This window comes from Charadrius vociferus, unplaced genomic scaffold (assembly GCF_000708025.1).
Source record: "Charadrius vociferus isolate BGI_N301 unplaced genomic scaffold, ASM70802v2 scaffold738, whole genome shotgun sequence".
Lineage (NCBI taxonomy): Eukaryota > Metazoa > Chordata > Aves > Charadriiformes > Charadriidae > Charadrius > Charadrius vociferus.
The window spans coordinates 1,672,773-1,696,361 of record NW_009649467.1 but is presented as its reverse complement, the minus strand read 5'-3'; the positions used below and the strand labels follow the sequence as shown (position 1 = coordinate 1,696,361).

General features: G+C 41.1%; 1 protein-coding gene across 1 annotated transcript; it reads right to left on the bottom strand.

Annotated features, from left to right (window-relative positions):
- Positions 1–3,777: 3,777 nt before the first annotated feature.
- SLC16A9 (solute carrier family 16, member 9) lies at positions 3,778–22,779 on the bottom strand. The gene is made up of 7 exons (XM_009889814.1): positions 22,739–22,779; positions 19,529–19,589; positions 17,586–17,814; positions 8,616–8,759; positions 7,608–7,703; positions 4,912–5,820; positions 3,778–4,564 (listed from the first exon to the last, which is right to left on the bottom strand). Exons 3-7 carry the CDS (start codon positions 17,779–17,781, stop codon positions 4,386–4,388), a joined length of 1,524 nt encoding a protein of 507 aa, XP_009888116.1. The 5' UTR covers positions 17,782–17,814; positions 19,529–19,589; positions 22,739–22,779; the 3' UTR covers positions 3,778–4,385.
- Between the last annotated feature and the right edge of the window lie 810 nt (positions 22,780–23,589).

Genomic DNA, 23,589 nt, shown 5'->3' with positions numbered 1-23,589 from the left:
ATCCCAAGAGAAGACTGCACCACAGTGAGACCCCAGAGCCAAAAGATTTGTCCTGTCTTCAATTCTTCCTTATCACATGTGCACAAGACTCATGGTTCCTCATTAAATGAAGTCTTGAGCATCTGCAGACAGAGAAGTTGACAAATCTGCGTACATTCCAGGCATATTTTATTCCAGTTCTATAGCCCCGGCTGAGAATTTCAGAAAGTTGCTCACTTCAGACATCTTGGCCTTTAGATTCTGGCAACATGAAATGATTTTAGGGCTAATAAAGTCAATTCGTAATGATGTGATTATTTAGTGCTAATGAAAAAAAAAAACAAACAAAAAACCTAAGAAAGCAAATACTCCACAAATAGAACAAAGATAGCTAAAGCTGACTGACAGTGTTGCTGCAAAAAAAACATTGGCAAAAAAAGAAAAATAACATGAGAAGCTATTGCAGTGAGGCCCTACAATGAGGACATAAAAGAAAGGAGGCAAGACTCCCCCACAGAGCCATGAAAGCGACAACAATCCAGAAGCAGAGCAGATATCTAGAGAAACTTGAAATCACTATGTCATGGCAGAAGGGTTGGGCTAGATGATCTTTACAGGTCCCTTCCAACCAAAACGATTCTATGATTTAGTTCCTGCAATAAAATCATTACATGATGTAGCATGGTACAAGATGAACAGCTGTGTACTGGCTTCTGAGAACTATTCCAATTTAAAAGCAGAAATATCTTTCTTCAAAAAAAATGTAAAAGACTAAATGGATTTTGGTAAACAGAGAGCAGGCTGACATGTCTCTAAAGACTATTTCTCATAAGACGACTGACAAGCCTTTAACTTGGCTCTTCAGCACAATTAATTGAGTCTACAGCAAAACATCACTGAAATAGTCCTTTCAATCTGAGGAATTTTGCTTCATACTGCAAAGAAACCTCTGCCACTTCCTTTGACATACATGTCCAATTTCTGTATGATTCATCTTTTTCTGGTTTTCATCTGACCAATATCACGTTCAGCCCAACATATTCACCAGACATGCCCTCCTGAAAGGCCTTAAGTGAAATATCTTTCAAATAAAAAAAAATACCACAGTGACAGTTTAATGCTATGCAAATATCTCAACCAATTTTTATAGCATATGATCTGTAGCCCTTACTCAGCACTTTGTTCAATGTCAGTACATACCCCATCCTGGAAGTGTTCAAGGCCAGGCTGGATGGGGTTTGAGCAACCTGGTCTAGTGGGAGGTGTCCCTGACCATGGCAGGGGGGTTGGAACTAGATGATCTTCAAGGTCGCTTCCAATCCAAACCATTCTATGACTCTGTGATATGTGATGCAGGACTCCAGTACCAGAATGATGTAGACAAATTAACAGCTACCAAAGGAATGCAACCCATCTTTGCAGCTAACCATAAAGACTATCAATTGAGCAAGGCACAGAATAGACTTTAAATCTAATAAAACTTAGCGGTTTCATTTGTCTTGTGTTTTGATAACTAACAAATTTTCTTAAGATTTGCAAATAGGAAGATAAATGTTCTATTTGTGACTGACTCCACAGTAACCAATTAATTTATGCAATAAACAATAACTTTTTCTTCTACAATAAAGAGTGATTATTTAAGCACCATGTTCCTTCTGTTCCAGATCTGTTTGTCAGGGACTATAAAACTCAAGAGGATGCAGAATTTAATTCTATGTGGCAGAACTGTGTACCTACCTACCTTTACTGCCCCATCAATGCTGATAACCTACTTTTCAAGCAAATGAGGCACAGATAAACATGTTGCACCTTTCCTGCCACCTTTCAAAAAACCATTTGAACCTATGGGTCGATTTAAATGAAGCATGCCAGACAGAAGGAGGAAAGGCTCTGAGATAATACTCAAGTTGCAGCATCTCTTCTTGGAAAAGAACCCTGCAAAACTAGAGAAGAAGTAAAAAATGAAAGATTAAATCTTAGGTCTTTTTTATCAATCAAAGTCAAGATTAGTACAGTCACAGTACTCAATTAACTGGCTAGGGCTAGGAGTCCTAACACGTATTGCCCTCGGTGGCAATATAAAATTCTTCAACATCCAGGGCTCTAACCTCACTGATGGACAGGGTTACATCAGGAAACTATCATAGATCACTAGCCGTATTTCCAAACATCAGGCTGCCTAATAATAGACACCATTTCCATTGCAAAAGTGTGCTATGTATTGCCCAATCATTAATATTCATTTCAGCTGATTTATTTCAAATAGACTGACAACTAATTTAACATCAGTTTCATCTTTAAAGTGCTCAGAATGTATTGTTGGCAGGAAGTGAGACACTTTAAAAGATACTAAACTGAAAGCACACATACCCTGATTATATCCAGTATATCACCACAGTTTCTTTAAGACATGTAAAACACGGTACTACTTTTATATGCAGGCGGTGAAATCTGACTACAGCTGTCATACAGCACAGAAAATGGGTGCAATCCAGGAAAAAAACCCACACAGTAGTTACACCCAGCTGAAAAAAGGGAGGGGAAAAAACAGAAACAAACTAACTGCATCTTTATTTTTGTCAAGTTTTAATACAAAACAAACATAAATGAATCCCAGAGTCAGCAAAAACTGTCTGAAACCAAGCTGGATTTTCCTACCTTGGACCACCAGAGGGAACATTACTTGCACTTATGCCTGCCCCACTTAAAGGTGACATCGCTCTTGCTTAATGAGGCATGCAAACACAGTAACTCTGTGCATAGCACTTTGACAATAAAGGTTGCTCATTACATGCCTGGTTTTTATCTTAAGCATTATTTATGAGCCAGAGTCACAGCAGAGATTTGAGGCACATAGTACTGCTGAGAAATACTTGGGCATTTGCAGGCAACCATACAGGATGTAACTCGGGACTAAGAACTTCTACCTCACCCAAGGTTTCCCAACGTGCTCTGCTAAACTTTAAACCTACAGCAAGAAGCCAAAGCACACAGCGCACGCCACAGGCGAAGAGGAGATTTCTGTGACTACGATGCAAGAGCAACCAGACATATCTTTGGCACACGAGCAGCTGCAGAAGCAACAGCTATTGCACAGGGCAGGCAGGGCAGTGCCGAGCCATCTGAATCATCCTGCATTCCCTGTAGCACCTGCCTGGCTCAGGATTCAACCTTACACAGCATTCTCCCAAGTCATGCCAGCCTCGGGCCTTGACTTAAACAAAAGCAAGAACCCAACAGACACACAGAGCTAGCCAGCAGCTAGACAGTATCTGGGCAGTGGGTTACAGGGGCTCTCTCTTCATTGGCCTGTTTGGTGTTCCAAGTATTGCAGCTCTGTTTCCATCTCAGCTTCCTTCTACACTACTTCTGTCCCACACTTTTTCTTGCTCCCTGTTACTAACTTCTCTTTGTTGTGTCCATTCCATAAATGACAGAGCAAAGATGACATTGCTGTCACATTTTTCCTTTTTTCCATCAAAGGTACCTTGTTGAAAGCTCTACTACCTAAGCTCTCTGCAGCAGGTTCAACCTACTAAACTGTATTTGCACAAAAAGAGATGCCCCCAGTACTGCCAGACAGTAGGTGACTTGCTTTGAAACACTCACCTGTGGACTTCTGTAAGCACATCTCCAACTGTGATCTAAAGATTATGAACTTGCATAACCAAGTCAGCGTTTCTTTTCATGGTTTCAACAATCATATTTATTCCTTGGTTTAAAAGGTTTTGGTTCAACAGTTTTATAAACAAACTTCACAAAATGTGCAATATTTATAAACATAGTTCTTAGTTGCAGTGGTAGTAAGAGTCTTCACTTTCATCATAAAGTTCACTTCAGTTACACAACACAAGGTTGGTTTTGTTCCCCGTCTTCTCCCTCCCCCAATTGGCACTTCATTGTAAATTGGAGAAACTTTAAAAAGACAAAAAGTTAATCTAAGCATGATGTTATAAGCACCTTGCCACAGTATTACATTCTAATAAGGCAAATTTTTGTTTTGTAAAGTCTGATTGTGCAACTTGGAGACCTATAAAAGGTGACAGAAATGCCAGCCGTCTCCTATAAGGAACAGGCCTTTATTTTTGCTTCAAAGTTTTCACTGCTCTGCATGACCCCCCTTAAAAAAAAGTACAGCTGATAATACAGCAGAATATACCCCTTACAGGGGGAAAGGAAATTACAGTAGACAAAGGCTGAAAACACAGTGCATAGTAGACAAAATAAGACTGTTCTTAAAAATAAAATTAAAAAAGAAATAAAAGAAGAAAACGGAACTGAAAAACAAAAAACAATGGAATTTTTCTAGTGGAAGAGGATTTTTGGGCTTCATAAATAAGTGGAAAATTACTAAAATACTTTGCTATGTAATATAAAAAAAGCGCAAAGTGTTTTCCAGTTGTCACCTAAGCGCTAGATGCAACTTTGTAGGAGTAAGTATTTGGAGGCAGCTTAGAGCTCTGATTGGTACAGGCATTCCAGCAGGGTAACGCTGCCAACAGCAGAAGAAATCCACCCAGTAAGACACAAAAGCCACTGAAATAGAATGCAGTGTCATACTCCTGCGTCCAGTCGTAAAACCAACCTGAGGGTGAAAATAAGAGAGAAGTGCATCAGCGAGGAGTTACCTGTAACACAGCACTGAAAGTTAGAAAAACATCATGAAACAAACAAATAATAAAAAAGGCCAACTCTAAAATGCAATTTGACCACTTAGACACGAAATGTGCTTTTCGTCAAAGCCAAAACCAGAACACAATCTGCTTGCCCAGCTCAAGCAAAACAAAAAAAAAATAGCTTTCATTTTTGTCGAAGACTTTGACTTCATCTTTACATTGTTATTAGGACCAACTAGAACGACTCGCATGCAAATTAATTCTGTCTGGTCCTGACAAGCTCATGTTCATTTTATACTATCTACCTTGACCTTACCTACAATTGGTGGTCCGAGGCTATTTCCAAGTCCAGCAAAGAACATCAATATCCCATATGCGTGAGTCAGTTTCTCAATTCCCACAGTCTTTGTTGTTACATACGGAAAAATTGACCAGTTCCCAGTCAGGAAACCCAAAATCCCAGAAAGCATCGCTAACGTAAGGTAACTTTTGGCAAATGGAATTGCAAACAAGGCCACTCCTGTCATTAGTAAGGTAGTTACATATAGATATAAAGTGTTAACCCACTTAAAATCTGCCAGTATTCCTAAAGTAAGTTTGCCAACAGCAGTCATAATGCCTATAATGGAAATAAGGGGCATATGATAGTCATCTTCATTAATGTTTGCACTTCTTGCTACATCTTCCATGAGCAGAGAAGGAGGAAATCCACCAATATCAAAGAGCAAGATGGCAACAAAGAGAGCTGAAAATACTTTGTTCTTAAAAAGAACCAATGTTTCTTCCCAGTAGTTCAAATAGAGCTGCCACTTCCTTTTGGCGAGTTGCTTGCAGAAGTTTGTCTGTTCTACAACTTTCTTTTTATAAGCGTCTTTCTCATTTACATTTATTGAGCTTAATACATTCTTATTTAAAATGCTATCCTGTTTGCAATCAGGCATGTTGTTCGCACATTTTTCATCAATGTAGCCCTTTTCAAGGATACTTATATTTTCTTCAACAGTCTTTTCTTTTTCATGGTAAACAAAATATTGATCTGGGACTTTGTCTACACATGTTTTTTCTGGTGGAGGGCAATCAGACGACTCCAATGGTCTCATTAGGCTGCCACATGCTAATATATTTAGAGACAGTGCGCCAACTATTAGCAGACAACCATCCAGTCCATACAGATCAATAAGCTCTCTTTGCAATGCTGCATATATAAAGAGTCCAACACTTGAGCCTATAAAAGGAAAATAGGATCAGTTTAAACTGAAGAACTGAGAACATTCCTCAACACTAACAAACCTCTACATTTCAGCAACTAAATACACTGCCACAGGAATGGTGAGTCATTTGTGCTCCTCTCTCCCCGGTCTAATGAACGGGTATCTTGAAGATACAGTTTCTTTATGCAGTATCCACAAAACAAAAAGCCTTCTGAAAATTTATGACAATTAAAACTAGTAGACATTCTAGAAACAAGTGGGATCAATACTATACCTGATGAAAAACATCAATGAACTATTAAGCCATCCCTCTGCCATGCACTCACATACATGTATCCTTTCAGGTACCATTTTGAGTTAGCACAGTTAAAATTTCACACACCAACGTTTTCCTCTTTCTCCTCCTCACTGCCACCTTCCTCCTCTATGGCAGGAACAGACGAGGGGCTCATCAAGAGCCCTCCTAGAAACATCCCTGACTGCTTGGTGTTTAAGGAGGGGGGCTCACATGGTGTGATTTTTACTCCAAAGGCATTTCTGAAGCTCTGCAGGGCCAAATATGCATTTGAGAAATTTGGTTATTCAGAAGAAAACACTGAAGAGTAAGCAATTACTATGAACACAAGCATTTTATGCAATCCCACCAATTTAAAGAAAAATCTCTCAGTTGAAGTGAGCGTAGATCCATTGTATTCAATGGATGTTCACTCACAAATACAGAGCATTGGTTTTTCAAGTCAATTTAAAGACAAACTTTAAATTAAAATGATTTTCTGAAGACTGTCTCTAGGTTATATTAAAGCTATTGATATACTTCAGTGCTAAACACAGGAAAAAGTAATTCTAAAATTCAGATTTGTTTTGTCTTCCAGGTACTAAAATTAACCAGGGCTCAATAAGATCAGGCCTTAAGGCAAACTACCTGGAATCCCAACAAAAGCCACTCAAAATGATTCCAAAGAACACTTCTGCAGAAGTTCCCCTTTATTCCACTGGTGTGGTTTTGGCATTAATATCTCACAACACTGACTGTACTGACCAGGCCTCTCCTCAATAACAGCTACTTGAGAAAACAGATCAGAGGAGAGACTCCATACAACACAAAAGGCAAGGCATGGGACAACAGACTTCTTTAACAGCTCCTACTTGGTCCATTAATTTAGCTATTCTTCTTTGTGTAAAGGACAACACCACACAACCTAAAGACCCAGAGAGAGAATGAGAAAGACTACTCAGCATCCTTCAAAGAATTTTCCTGGTATTATCAGAGGTTTGTTTTTCTAGGATCTCTTTAACATACATGGACAAAAAGCTGGGATGAACTTTTGGAAGATTTCAGAATTTAGTCTCTTCTGAGACTGGAAAGGAAAAAATATTAGCCCAAAATTCAACTATTCTTTTAAAGGTACATCTAGTGTGGGGTTATGGTGATCCAGCACTTACAACCTGCATCTCCAACCTCTTTCTCACCTCTGATCTTGTGTAAGAAAGAAGAGGGAGAAGAGAGGTCTACTGAAAGTTTGCCCTCTTATTACCCACGGCATACAGCCCAAGCTCCTAGTGAGGTCTGCTTTCATTTTAGCTTCTCATCTATATGGATAACTCATACCATATACCTGCAAGTGTAGTTACTATTTCATCTGAAGCCTGATTTTATCTGTTCATTGCTACTGAGGTTTTGACTTAAGTACTACTTCAGGAAGTAACTGAGAAAAATATAATCTCCTGGTTTTTATTGCCAGGGTAATGGTAACTGCATCAGAGTTGAAAAGTTAGAGAGAATGACAATTAAAAGTCATACCTGTTGAAATCAGACCAAGTGCAAGGCCTCTGCGTTTGTCAAAATAGTGGCAAGTGATGGTAACTGTTGCGGTATACAAAAGGCCACATCCAAGTCCTTGAGAAAAAGTTAGAAATAAAGCATGTGACGCACTCTGGGAAATGAAATGCCCCTTTTTATTCCCCAGATAATACAGTAGCATACCCTGGGCACAGAGGTACCTTTTAACCCTGGCTCAGCACCAGCCACACCAGCCTCATGCTGACAGGGCCGTTAGGCTGCCTGCACCGTCTCACCTCCCTCTCCCCCGACCGTCCCCGGCTGCAGAACCTGTGTGGAGCAGGCTGGGTTTGAGGCATTCACCAGCTCAGGTTCTGTGCTGCGGGGAAGGGTTACATGGCTTTCAGTCCAGAAAACAGCAGAGCTGCATCCGTGTGGCACCGTGCCCCAGCCAGCATGCTGCTGGGTTCCCGCTGGCCAGCAAGGGGCCTGGATTCCTGACACAGTTAATTTGACAGACCACCCACAGCAGCCCTCTGCTGCACAGAGAGGCAGGTCATCACCTGCTAGGAGAACAGCACTTTTGTGCCTCTTGCACAGCATTTTAGGTTCAATCCAGTTATGTGGAGAATAACATCGGTCCCTAATGATCTCTAATTTACCAAATTAGAATGAGTACATGACAAAATTCCAGAAGAGGTGTCATTCCTTTAAATTGGCACTTTATGCCTGCAGAAGACCAGCTTGATTCCACCCCTTGGGTAAAACCCCAGCTTCTCCATCTCTAACAATCATGCCAACAGAGGATAAGCTGTTTTCTACCCTGATGAGCATATGCATTGCCTTTATCTTTCACTACATGGCAACAGCCTGCCTGTGTGACATCCCTCCTCCCCCCAAAGTATTCCTTGATAAATCAAGTCCCAGACTACCGCTGCCTCTGTGAATTGGTTTTCCGTTTCAGATTCAGAAACCAAGACTCAAAATAATAAAGATTAAGTCTTTGTATGAGAGGAACATGTTTCTTACCAACAACAATCCCATATGAAATATATAGAAAGTATATGTTAGGTGCAAAACTGCTCATCATGAGGCCCCCGGCCACCATAAAGCCACTGAAGATTGCTACGGGTCTTGCTCCAAAAGATGATACACAGATACTGCAGACAGGACCTAGAGGAAAAGCAGGAAAAACATTCCTAGTAAATACCAACACCAGGAAGAACTTCTAAAAAAATCTCAGTCTATGGAAATGTTTCTTACGATAATTACTTAAATATATAATTATATTAAACAACAATTTGGAATACTTATTTTACAGGATTCTTTAAAAGAGTCGCTTACAAAAACATACAAGATCAGGCCTGCAAGATTTTGGCTTAAGGAGAAACTGACATCAAGACCATGAAGTGGTACCAGGGTTGGTAGGGAGAGAGCAAGCAAAACATTCTTTAAACAAAGGATGATACATACATACTAGACTGTAACACTGTCACTACACACCTAAGGACTTGTACCAAGGTTCTAAAAAGAATCTTCCTCTTTAGGTACCAAAACAAGTTAGACCATCAGCCAGGCTTTAACTGAGCAGGTATTTTTTGACAGAGACCAAAACCTGTGTTTGAGAAAAGAGAGTATCTGTACTCATCTTGATACAAGATAAGATTTCTAAAACTGAAATGGAAAATAGTAAATTCTGATCATAATCATGGTAAGAATGCCACCTGGTGCTTACATAGAGGAAATGTCTGCTGATATGCCAGATAAAGGCAAACACTACTCTTCCCCAATTTTCTAGGGAATTAAATATTTGTTAGTCAGTATCTCACCAAATAACTGTTTACTACCTATCTTGGTTTCTACTGTAAAACTAAGCAAAAATAAAAGGCATTTATTGAGAACGTCCAGAGCAACATCCATGAAGTTTGGAAGAGGTTTCTCCCCCTCCTCACCTCCCCCCCCAGTAGTTCTTGGTTGGTTAGTTCTTCAAAACAAGAACAAAGTGCAGGCAACTTTTGTACTCTGCCTCTACTCAGCCAGTTCTCCCCTCACTGAAGTTGTAGAACAAGCCCTTATTTTCAGTTGTGTGACCTGGAATACACCTTTTGGTCTGAAGCAGCATGCAAGCTTGGTGGCCTGCATAAATAAGCAACCAGCAAGGGACTTGGCTTGCAGAAGACAATCTCTCATCTGAAACTCCGCAGTTGCAAACATTCATACATAGACTTACATATGAGTCCCAAGATCCTAAACTCACCAACTTAGAGATTAGAAGTCAGATACACAGATAAATGACATTATCTAAAAACCAACAAAAAAAAACCCAACCCTCACCACCTTTGTATGTCATTTGCAGCGATACAAAGACACTCCACGGTCGATATAATCTGCAAAAGCTGCAATTTTGGAGTCTGCCATTTGTTAAGGTTGGTCCTCCCTGACTCACACATAACTGAGATTCCCAGCAGATGGGAGGTGAGCCCAGAGAGGTGATATGAGGTGAACAACAGTTGGAGCTGAGGACGGTGCTTGCCTAGGTTTGCAGACAGGAGCTAGCAGCTGGGAATGCAGGCAAGGTTTTCGTGTGGTTACCGGCCATGGGACAAGCAGTTCTGGCAGGCAGGACCACAGTTTCGTTAGCAGGTGAAATGATCCTCAAAGGCAAGGCAGGTCAGAACTTTTGCCCTGCGTAAGAGCTAGCTGCCTAGGGAACGTACAAGGAAACGAGCCTGAACTGGGGCTTATCCCGGCAAAGAGTCAGAGTTAAAGAAGAATCGAGAAAAATCTTTGGGGGAAATAGGGTTTATTTGGATTTTGGAAATGATGAAAAAGGAAGACGTAAGCGCTTGCAGCTTCTCAAGAGTCAGCACGCTGTGGGAATGAAAGCCAGCCAGAATAACTCGGGCAGAGCAACTTGCCGAGAACAAAAGCTAAGAGCATGATTGTTGCTGATTCTTAGAATTAATTACTAGAACTGGCAAATTAAGGTTGTTATGTTTCCTAAAACCACAGGATTTAAAAATAAACAAAGGATTGAATCTGTATTGCATAAAAAATTCTTCTACAGTAAAAGAACATTAGGTAGTGGTAACATAATTCAATTAAGCAGAGGAATTTGCAGTCTTTCTGTTCTTTATTTCTGACCCACTACCTTGCTAAAACAAACAGTATTTCCCTTCCACTTGCTCGCTATATTTTGACACAGCTACTTTCAGAAGGTCTCTGTCCAGCCTGGGTTGGTGGTACTGGTACAGACTGCACTGACTGCTAGTAGAGGATCCGAGGTGAAGCTGCACCCTCTGACCCCAAGCCAGAACAAGGGAGACACAGCGCTGAAAAACACGTCTTCATAATCTGACAAGGACACCCTCCTCTGGAACACCACCAAAAGCATCTCTGACAGGGTCCAAGGAGATGCTCTTCCAGCTTCTTCCACTTACAAAAAATAATCCAAAAGGAGAACAGAAAGTACAAAGAGATCTTTTTGCTCTGACGTGGAAAACAGCCTGCACAAAACTGAAGAACCTGCTCCAATAAGCTCAGTATTAATATGTCATCTCACACAGCAAGAGGTCTGGCAGCTCAGCAATGGCCCTGCTTATAAGAAAGAGCGCCAGTACAAGTATTAAAATAATTATTATAGGTCTCTGGGATGAGAAGAAAAACAGTTTCATCTTCCCCTTCACACTAGGCCCTACTTTCACACTCCCCTCATCGTACTGCTAGAAAATAAAAGTCACAAAAGAAAACCCCCATGACAGCCAGCATCTTTGTTCTTTTCCCTGCCTCCTCGCATTCCTTCTCTTTCTCTGTTTCCCAAAGAGCTGGCATTTTTTTCCTACCAGGCACAGTACCTTTGGTTATTACCATGGTATTTGCACAGGAGTTCACTGTACACAAACATGTTATTCTCTACAAGTAATTCAAGCACAATGGGTTCAAGGCGGTTAATTCTAGTCAAACATCCAACTTTCCCAGAGTGGGACTAAGACTTGCTCTGTGAACTCCTGCCCTGTGTATTTTGTTCAAAGTGGACATTCTGAAGAATGTAGGAGTCTACGTACAGCCGCATATGAAACAGCTCTTCAGGCAGCATAAGCGTTTTCATTAGCTGACTCTCTTTCAGAAAGATCCTTCCACTGATAATGTATTTCTCACCATAATGTGAACAACATAAAAATAAAATCCCAGCAGCAATCCTCAACAGTAAGCACGGAAAATGGCTTTTAAGCCAGCATTTTGTTCAGTTTGCCAAGCAAATCCAGGGGTTAGCACTGGTATTAGAATAATATTTGAAGACATTGATAGATATTTACCTCTTTTACAAATAAAATCCCTGGGGCTATTTTTCTTCCAAATGATGTCTTAAAATTCGATGATATTCTACCAAAAAAGATACCAGCCCAGTTTATAAGAATGACAGCTAACTCTAGGAAGAAAGTCTTGGAAGTCAGCACAGGGATAGCCAATGCTCTCCTGCACATGACCTGTCAAGGCTCAGCAACCAGTAATACAATTATCAGGCTCTGCAGGAGAGCAGTCAAGAAGATCCCTAGACAAAATGGGAAGAGGCAGCAGACAGAAGACGGACTCTCACAGTAGATCTTCGTGCAGAGACCAAAGAGGAAGAACTCCTCAGAGGAATCATTTGTACATTGATATTTTCATTAAGATTTTTTTGAATAAAAGACTTTATCCTCAGTGAGACCTGGATGTGACAGTGAGTCCTTCCTGAGATGTGAAAACAAGCCACCTGCTGCTCACACAGCAACTTTATAACCACCACGATCTTCTGACCTCCTGACAGGTCAAAATTGTTTTGTTCAATGGACATCAAGAATTAACACTCTCTTCCTCAATCTTCTCACATGAAGAGAAAAATTCTGCAAACTAACACTCCCTTCCTCCGCTCACCCATCTCAAGGGTCCTCCCTTCTTCACCTCATACACACATGAAACCTTTTGCTAAACAAACAATACTGGACAACTGAGTTCTTTTTCTTATCGCCTGCGTTAATCTGACCCACCCTACTTGCTGGTATCTGTCTGAGCCTGTTGAAACTGTAGAGTAGAAGCAATGCTTATGGACTGTATGTAAAATCCACGGAACAGAACACAAGAATATCTTTTGCATATTAAATGCATTGCTAAAACTTGGTCATAATAAATATAACGTTCTCCAAATGTTTGTACTTTGGATAAGAATATACATCAGAAAAAGCCTTTTTGCACTGGACAGCAACCCACTCCCAACTGATTGAAAAGAATGTTCCTTTCTGATAAAGTTATTAAATGAACTGGGCTCCTCTTCAGAGGAATCTTTGGGATATCTTCTCCCCTCCCCACAAGCTATGTATAGCTTCCATAGTTTACAGTGGGGACTCTCCATGTGAGAAGTTTTTGTCCAGAAATATGTAGATGCTGCAAAGTTTTTTTTGAGAGTTGTAAAAATATTGCTTGAAAACACAAAATTAAGCTTTTTAAACGTTTAACACTGAATGCCTCAGACCAGGAGAAACACCCCATTAATTTATCAAGACGTGCCTTTCAAGGGAGAATCTTCCCTTTGTTCTTCCTCCATTAATAAAGGGGAGTGGGAATGAGAGACATATTCCTGGTGTCTCCTTCTATGCCAAATACTGTGAATTCAACTCTTACTATAAACAGCTGTAGTGCCAATTACAGGTGCCAAGGTCTTTGTTTTGCCTTTAGCAAGTATAACATTGATCAAATTTAATCTCAGGCTCCAAAAGGATGTAAAATTAAGAACACTTGGTGCAGGAGAAACACACAATCTTTAACACTGTAATAAATGTCCTCCTCTGGCCTGTTTTAGTATGAGAAACACGCTAAGCTCTTTCAGTTTCTTCCTATGCAAAAGCCCTACATCATCCATGGAGCCATGTGCCACATCCACTATAGGCTGATGAGCATTACGACGCTTAATGTTGTAGAGGAGATCTCATCACTGCCCTGTACAATAACACTGATGCTCTTCTATCACTCTTTTAGGCACATTTCTTCCAATACACTGTAAAGTCACATGACAGAAAGTTATAACTCAGGTCATCCTGCAAGGAAGAGCTCAATCAGGTCCCTGTCCCACTCGCTTTTCCAGCTGATGAGCCAAGCAGTCCAGCTCGGGGCTGCGCACTGGCCATAGCAACGCTGCCTGTGCTGCCAGTAAGAGGACAGAAATCGAACACCAGGCGGCTACGAAATTCATCTCAACAAACAAGGTGCTGTCCTGGGTTTCCATGTCTCCAGTCTAAGTTTAGCTCTCACATAAGTCAGAAGTAAACACTGTAGAAAAGGATACAGCAAATGTGAAAGGACTCACCAGCATCAGCTACTTTAAAAAAAATGTTTAAGACTACATGTACAGAGGGAAGGGGAGAAAACACACAGAACCTTCTTCTCTGCCAGCTGGCATACATATAAGGACATTTTCTTCTTTTTGGCGAAATTGCAGTACTAATATAGCAAAGTCACTAGACCTAGCTTCCACTATTACAGAAGCTAGCTAATGTGATTTCCAGCGCTACCCATGAGAAAAGTCTTCCTTAAGAAAATGGACACTAACTTGTTTCCTGTATGTAGCTGCAAATCTACTATAACTGCCGGTCCTGGTTTGAGCGACACAGGGCTAATTTCTCTTGTAATGCTTGGGAAAACTGCACTTTTTTAGAAGACTCTAGCGTCTGAATTTGTGAAAATATTTTCTTCATACCCAGCTATGGTATGCGGGTTTCAAGGTCTCAGTATTTTCGAGCTCACCAGGTGCAGGGATGAGGAGGATCGACACCCAGGCACTTGACCCAAGCTGCACAACAGGATTATTTCATACCATGAACGTCACATTCAATATAAATTAGAAAGTTTGCTGTGAAGTGCTCTCTCTCCCTTGATGGCTGTGAGCCTGAGAACTTCTTGCCCCGGTGCCGGACCCCTGAGCCCTTCCCTTCCTCCTGAAGCCGTAGTGCTCACAGTGTCCGACATTTGCTGTCCACTGCCGGGAGTGCACAGCTTCCGACTGATAGAATGGGCTGAGTATAATCCTCGTACATTTTATATTGCTATCGGGATCAATACTGGTTCTTTAGTATTAATGTTAATTATTTATTCTTATTCTATATAATCTGTTTATATTTCAACCCTCATGTTTCCTTGGTTTTCCCTGATTCCCCTTCCCGGATGAGGAGGGCTCATCGAGTGATAGAATAATCATCTAAATGACAATAAATTGTTGTGGGTTTCTCAAACTGTAACACCGCCATTCTTTTTCCAATCTGGCATCTACAGCTTCAGAAAGATGATGTTAAGTTGGAGAGAGCTCACAGAAGAGTCTTAATGGCTCTCCAGAAAAGCCTTAATTTAAAGAGCTGAAGTCTCTTGTATCAATGGCAAAAAGGCTGTAGCAAGGTACAAGTTTAAAACAAAATTTAGAAGTAATTTGATTGCAGCCTCTAGACATACACCACACTTACTCAGAGACACTTCAAAATACACCACTTAAAGATAACATTATTCATCAGCTGAAAACTAAAACTAAGCAACTTATATCATAAGATTACATACTTTTAAGGAGGTAATTAACTAAGAAAAGTTGTAGGAGACAGAGAATGCTCTAAACAAACATGTTCTAAATCAAATGAGAATTACGGTATTTTCTGCATACAACATTGATTGCTTTAGGGTTACCAATACTTTAGATAACTAAATCAAAGATTGGAAATCAAAATAAAGGAGGAGAATGGAGAGAACACCAAATATTAGAAGAGCCAAGTTAGGAAGAGTAAAAGGCAAGGGGACTACCAAAAGGGTTTGGGGTCAAGCTGTCCTGTTACAGCATTCACACATGCAATATTGCTGCTGAAATCAGCCTGCTTGGGTAGATTAAGTTATTAAGTTACAGATAATGTCTTTGCACATACGTGAAAATACGCCAATTTAGAAAAATTCAATTATCCCAATCATCTCCTTAACATGGGTTACACCACACAATGGTCCCACCTGACCTATAATATTGGAACCTGCAATAGCAGAAATAAGAACAGAAAGAAGCAAGTTCTCTTTTCCTATATTCATGAAAATAGCCTTTGCAACGCGTTACATCAATGGTTTTGCACTGACAACACACACATTCTTTACACTAGTGACTAGGTCTGAAAAAGGCCTGCTATGAAAACTGCATGAAAAATTGTAACTTGCCAAAAGCATTCCAGTTTTAGGTAGAGATTATGATACTTACAGTGTGTCCTTCCAACAAGTTTACTTTAAGTAAAGTTATCATTAAGGTCAGATCCCAGCTTGATAAGTAAGTGGGATCTTCCATTTCAGGTAAAGCAGGGAACATGTATTTTGTTTTCAGTCAACTCTGATAATATCAATGCAATTAAAAGGCCCTCACTGTACTTTTCTTTCAAGGCATTAAAAATAGGAATGATTTTTAAGCTTCCCAAACTGAAAGAATAAAAGTACACTGACATACAGCATTACTCCTAACCCATCAAAATTTCAAGTAATTTAACCATTACATACCAAAATCAATTACAATAGTACCTTTTATTTGTATTACTCGGTCACAGCAGTTCCTATTTGCTATAAAGCACACTACTGACAATTGCTGACAGTGGCAAGACAGAGGGCAGTAAGAAATCTGGAAACTAGCATGGTGTTGACATATGAGAAACAGGGCTGAGGCTCTTGTCAGAAGAGTGAGCCAGAGACTTCTGGTCTCCAGGGAGAGGTTTTTTCTTCACCCCTTCTCTTGAAATCCCCTTCTGCCTAGTTTTTTCTTCAGTAACTATCTTGTTTAGCCTCCCCTGCCCCGCTTCATTTTCGCACTCAAGTTTATTTAGGTCTTGATCCATTAATAATAGGAGTTAATGCCCTTAAAACAGGAAAATAAAATGTATGACAGAAGAGCAGTCTACAGTCCTTTGCCCACTTACACCTTGGGACTGAATATAGTCTCCTTGTGGTTAATGATACACCTACGTTTGCCCATTTCTGTTCTGCCTAGTGATATAAAACCCCAACACAAGTGTGACACCAGTATCTGGTCAGTTACAGCGTCATACAAAGCAGTGATCTTTATTCACTATTTGAATGTCAACTTTCTTTTAAGGAGAGATTTCCTCAGAATCCTGAGCTGCATTTTGCCCATTAAGCTACAAAAATGCTTTTGCCTGTAGCAATTTCTCTGCTGACAGGCATTTTTCTCCAAATTCAGCAAAAAGATAATAGTTCCCATGGTGAATCTTTGAAAAGCAGAAGTTAGTGATATTACCCAGTACAACACTCATGCTCGATATTAAAACAACAACTACAAAATGGACCTATGGACTTTCAATGTGGTGTTTTATTTCCCTAAAACCCTGCTGTTACTCTCCAAGTGACAATGTCTTACTAAAGAAAAGCTTCCAGGAAAGTTTTATTTAATGCCACTGTTATCCATAACTTTCCAGGCTTCAAAGGCAGTTTTTTCTCAAACAAACAGTGGAAAAGAGCCCTTATCCAGCCTAACTGGTGCATTTACTTCTAGAGCTGAAAAATAAGTAACTGGTTTATTAATTGACTTTTTTCTTAAAGCACTTGAACCATTTCAGAATAACAGTTTGCTCTGATTTTACAGATACTAATGCAAATGTTAGTCTTAAAGCCTCATAAAAAAAAAACACTAAAAAATCCCATCAAGAAAATTACCATTCAGTTTTCCCAGGCAGAGTTTGGTTTTTCTAGCTTATTCATATACAATAATTTTGAATTTTCTAAGGGTAATGTTTTTATTGCTGTTTTACCACTATATTGTTTTGTTTATGTATAGCGGAACTACAAGTGTAATCTTCTTAGCCATCTTGACCTAAAACAAAAATGCAGCATCCTCATTCTATCATTAGCAGCTGTCTTTCATATAATTCCAAAAGCACGCACAGATGAAAGCATCTATTAGAAAGAAATGTTTCGATTTAAGATAAATACTGCATCTACACTTACTGGCAAGCAATCCGATTCCATTTGCCAGTGATCCAACCCAAGCAGTCTTGCCTTTCCCTTCTCCAAAAGTATCCAGCCATTCTAAATACAAGACTCCAACCGCCAGCGGTGATCCGTAACACAAGAACTGAGTAAAGAAGGAAACAACAACAACTACCCAGCCCCAGCCACCATCTGGTGGTTTCCGAAATACCATCTTGTCAGAGGAGTGCAGATGTACAGGCAGAACCTGTGTAAACAAAAAACAAACAGAACAGAGAATTGGAAATGTGACTGATCTAGGTTTGCTAATACAAGGGAGCTGTACAGAGAAGTACACATTCAAACAGGCTTATTTCAACCACCCTTCAAGAAATATATGCAACACAACATACAGGCAATGAAAATTAGTTACAATTTGGTACTTCTACCTCTTCTGCATAACACAGGAACGGCACACAAAGCATTAGTACAATAATGTATTAGTACAATACATGCATCAGCACTGTATTACAGAAACAGGGAACATTTCATTTTCTGAGTGCTAAATAGGTTTTGTGAAGACCTCGGGTATTAATATCTGACACAGTTCAACAAGAGAACCACATGGCCACCACCTGTTAAGCCCTCAGATATCTTGAGTAAAGCATATAGGCTTGAAGGACAAGAAAAGCTACAAGTATAAAACAATCCAAATAAATAAGTTAGGATTTAAAAAAAACCCCACAAGTATAAAAATATTAGTTCAAGGTTAAAAAAAAAATAGTAAATCTCTACTTAGCTGTAACCTCAGAATAGTACCTTGCAGCTTAGCAAGGTGTTTGCCACCAGATAGTGTACTCTGGGAGGGACTGACCAAGAGGAAGACTGACATTCTGGAAATAGTTCCAGTTCAGTACTCTGCTCTGTCAACAAGGTGATGTGTAGAGGAGTGATGCATCCAAAAATCACTTTGTAGATATTAGTAAGTGAAGTGAGTTCTAAAACTGTATACACATGTTGGCTTATATGCCAAGACATGACAGTATTAAACATGCATACAAAAATCTCCTACAACCTGTTACAGTGTCCGCTCTCTGCACAGTTTGCACAAGTCACCCTTCCCCAAACTGGCACTCACTTCTTGGACTCCGTAAGTATCACCTTACTCCTTTGCACAGCAAGATCCACCACCCATGCATCTATGGCTTTAAATAACTGACTGTCTTCACACCGTCTCAAGACTAGTTTGTGAATGTAGGGACTGATGCTTCTAACATCTAGAAGTTTCCATGCTAAAGTGCTTTGGAGTTTGGATGACTCCAATGATACGTGAGTTCCTATGCACACAACTAACCTGCCCTCCCTCTCTACAGGGAAAAATCTGCCGAAGTGATGATCTCAAACCCCATGTTCTCTGTTCCTGGCTCTGTCACTAACCAGACGTGTGATTCTCAAGAATTTTATTTCCTTTACCCTGTAAGATAGAAACAGAGAAGATCTTACCCCACTGTCTTCATATACTCTCAGGGACCACCTTCGCACAGCAGCTTATGCACTGAGACTGCTGCAGTAACAGTTCTGCACTGGGAGACCCCCAAGAGGCAAAGCAGAAAAATACATGTGTTGCACTGCCTTTTTGACTTACAACCCAGAGGAGACAGGAAAAAATTGCTGCTGTGTGAAAGCAATGGTGTAAACAAGTAGACAGTAACAGAACTTCCATTCAAGCTCCCCGTACACTTTGTTCTGGCAATTTTTAAGAATTTGCATGGAAAATTTATGAAAAAGCTATAGTATATAATTTTGAGGAATAATTACTATAGAGACATGAAAAAGGCCAGTTCTAGTTTACGCACGCACTTAAACGTTACTTTGAGGGTCACAGAATCACATAATGGTCAGGGTTGGAAGGGACCTCTGGAGATCATCTAATCCAACCCCCCTGCCAGAGCAGGGTCACCTACAACAGGGTAGATACTTACAGGTGATGATAAAGAAATCCTTCAGCTTCCTACAAATGTAACTTCATGTGGCGACTCTCACCTGCAGAAAACGAGCAGCAAAGCAAGTTTTCAGTCAAAGTATCACTGCAACAGTGAACACAACTCTGAAAAACTGATGTCTTCACGTTAAATTTCTTCTTTTTAATACCTTTTCAGAGGAACTTCAGAAATAATCAAGTTATCTCAATGGAGAAATACTGATCCCCCCTTCAATTAATTAACAGCTGACAGTAGCCTTGAGCCTCAAAATAACAAAAACATTGTCTACTAACGTAAAATAAACTTTGATGTTCTAGGTCCTTTAGCAGTGATTTACAGTTTTAACATACTGACAGTCCTTCAAGATATGGTATTTTCAGTTACAAATGTTACAAAGTTGTATCTTTCATTTATAAATGTGAGCTCTGGTTTATTTCCTCAAATGGCTGGTGAGTGTCCCAAGGGTGACAGCTGGGATAGACAGAAATCATACCGTACCGTAAGGTATCAAAGCATTAAAAAGCTGCTTACAGGTACTTTCCTACAACAACAACCTTTATACAAAAGGGGAATCACCATAGTTCTACACAAAATATTTAAACTGTATATATGCAGTCACCAAAAGAGCTGACACTTGCATCTCTCTGTGCATTAAATAAGTATCACTTGGCTTGTTTTGTCCCTGACTGGAGTAAAAATGGTGGAAATAAGTAACAGCTTTAAGAAAAGACACTTCCACTGAGACAAAGCAAGGAGGTTTTCAGAAAACCCCTAAAATAATGGAAATAGCAAATAATCCCAACTCATATTTGTTTAAAAAGTAATCTTTACAAAACAAACACATTTTTACTGTTATATTGATTTCCACTATATTGACGCCCTAAAACTTGGCACAGAGACAACTCTGAGTTCAGTTCTGCTATTCTAAATATTTGATGGGGAGGAAGGGAGGGCAGGGCAGGAGAGGAAAAAGGTTTTTGTAGTCTTAGGTCACATAGTCTTGTTTAATAGAAAGACTAAAAAAACCTCTGGATCAGTTCCTCATCTGCTGCAAGTCTGAGTAGCTTTGTTGACTTTAACCAACTGCTCCCAACTTCTGGAAGCAAAAGAGCTGACCTCCTACATCCTGACGCCTCCTATTTTGCGCCACAGATCTCACTAGTATCTTTTAGCTAAATAACAAGATTTTAGGTAGTGAAAACATCATTTACAGTCTGCAATTGTCAAGCAAAAAGTGAAAACCCCTGCCATTTCCCCCCTCCCCCCCCAAAACGTCCTTGAAGTGAAAACAGATCTACAAAGTCCCAGAGTTTGTTTTTAAGAGCCAACATGACCTGGCTTTTCCTCCCCTTTCTTGCAGGTTGCTCCTTCATCTCACACCACTGGGTACCAATTACCTAAAATGAAGCATGTTTTCTAACTTCCCTGAAGGCATAAAGTCCTCCTGAAGACAGCACGGAGCTCAGAGCCCTGTGTGAGGAGAGCCCTCTGCTGCAATACATGGTTAAAGATGTCCCAGTCAACCAACTGCTGCTGGGACCGTGGATATCAATACACCTTTTACTGGTACATTATTTAATGCTTCCCTGAAAATGACAAGTTGTAGTATAAAAGCTTAGTAGCATGGACAAGAGCTGACAGTAGGAACTAAACCTTTGCTACTCCCAACACTGCCTGCACGGGCATCAAATCTGTGCATCAACTTGGGGGGGACCCAAGGTGCCTTTTACTATTTTCTATCTGTGCAGAAGGATGCAGACTGTACAGATACATGCAATCACCAAAACTAAAGCAGCAGAAACACACAGAGACAAGAGCACTCAACAGTTCTGTTTTCTTTTGGAACCAACCAGGAAGACTTGTACGATCCTGGGAAGAGGCGAACAACCATGGGTTTAAGATTCAGGTGGGAACCATTCCACAAACCTTACTGTTCGCAAAACCTGTTTCAGACTCCAGGAAACCTAGTCACATCAAAAATACTGAAATGGAGAAATGAAGCATAAAGGATTAAACAGTAACTTGAAGTTTGGTCAGAAAAAGCTTTTCAGTGAGTTGTACTCACTGAGAATAAGAATCAGAGGAAGAGAGCCGCTTGATGAAAGCCCTTACCACCACCAACAACAAAAAGGAACCCTAGAGAACAAACTGAACAACAACGGTTTCAATGTGGAGAGAGGTGTCTGGCTGCAAGTATTTTCTTTCATCTAAGCAGCTTGATCACAATATTGAGCTCTTTTTCTACAAGTCTTAAAATTTGGCTTAAAGATGACAGAGGAGCACAAAATAGGAATTGGTCTAAAGAACACGAGTACAACTGAAATGTTAGTCCTCAGCACAGAAACTTGTATTAATCTGTGGCAAAGGGAATCTTGAGAAAGACAGTAGCAATACGATTGTTTCCAATTTGTTATTTGTGCAACTGGAGTCTGGTTAAGTATGCTGCTTTCTGCGAGCAGCACACGGCTGCAAAGAAAGCTGATGTCAGCAGAATCACTGTGCGATTAACACTCAGCTATTCCAGTTTTGCAAGGCACTGGTACAAATTAAGACAGTACCAGCCAGAATGCTAACTTCCCTCGCTTTGAGTTGAATTAGATTTCATGTAAATTTCTGTGTATTTTTCAGGCAACATTCTTGCAATTATCATCTGAAGTTTCTGCTGCCCCTAGCTTGTAGGTAACACCTAGAGCATTAGAGTAGCTGGCAGTGAGGCATTACAGTTGTTTTTAAAGTACTCATCGTATCCAAACAGCTGCACACGTACTGATGTGAAGACATAAGCTTTGTATTAAATGCACCGAAAAAGACACATCTGTACTTTGATGACATCACACTTTAACGGGTGTTCTAACTACACTAGCTCTCCACGTTTAAATATTTGTCTTTAAGTTCTTTCACATTGAACGTATATATTACCCTCTCAGTTCTCAGCATTCGTGTCTACCTACTTCTCGTGTTCTTCCACTTTCCCTTTTTTTAAGTTATGCAAGAGGCTCATCAACATAAGTATCTCCTTCCATTTCTGCCTGACAAGGGAAGAAGCATGGAGTTTAAAACAAAACAAAACACCAGAACAAAAACTTACCGACGACATAATAATGTTTTTCCATTGTGCAAAATAAGTTCACATACAGAAGCATCAACTGGGGCAGCACATAAACCAGCCAGCTTTGTACAAATCTGTCAGCTCAGCAGAACCAGTCCTACCTGTTTCCAGAGCCTCATTGCCCCAGAGGGGATGGAACCCCTCTTGTCGTCCCCCCCTGTGAGTATAACTGCTTGTCAGACACCAGCATGCATCCAGGCTCACAGATGTTAACCACCAGACAACTGGATTTACCAAAGGAGAACTCCTCTGCAAAACACGAGCACGGTGTGCGCCGCCTTACGCATCACAACCTGTGAGGGCTCCCCTTGGCGTCCGCTCTCTCAGCCGCTCCGCACCCTTCGGACAGGTCCTCCGTGGGGACGGATGGGCTCTTTATAGCCCCCGGCTCGCCTCGCCTCTCCCCACGCCCCCGGGGGCCAGCCCACACCCCCCTCCAGAGGGCTGCCTGACGCGTTGACACCTTCCACCCCCAGACTCGTTTGGATGGGAAGCGCTCATCCGCGCAGTGACACGCGCTGTGAGGTGACTGAAGGTCGCCCTCGCCGGCCTGATGCCACGCACGTGGCAAGACAGGGTCATGCCATGCTGCCCTGCTCCCGGGGCAGCCACGGTCTTCCAGACAGGCACCCACTGGTGCTGACGGGCGCCCGCTGCCATGTGCCCACAGTGGGCGCTGATGCCACCACACCGCTGGGTACCCACCAGACACCAACAGGGACCCACGATGGACACCAGGAGGTACCCGCAGCCAACACCAAGGAGCGCTGGCAGCAGGCACCCAGGGGTGGACATCGAGGGGCACCCCACGGGACGCAGCACCCAGGGGCGACGGCAGGTCCTGCTCCCCGAATCCCGGGCATCGCAGACGCCCCTGCAGAGCCCACTCAGGGCCACCGGCCTGGCCCGGCCGCCCCCCACACTGACACCCGGGGCCGGGACAGCCCCCCCC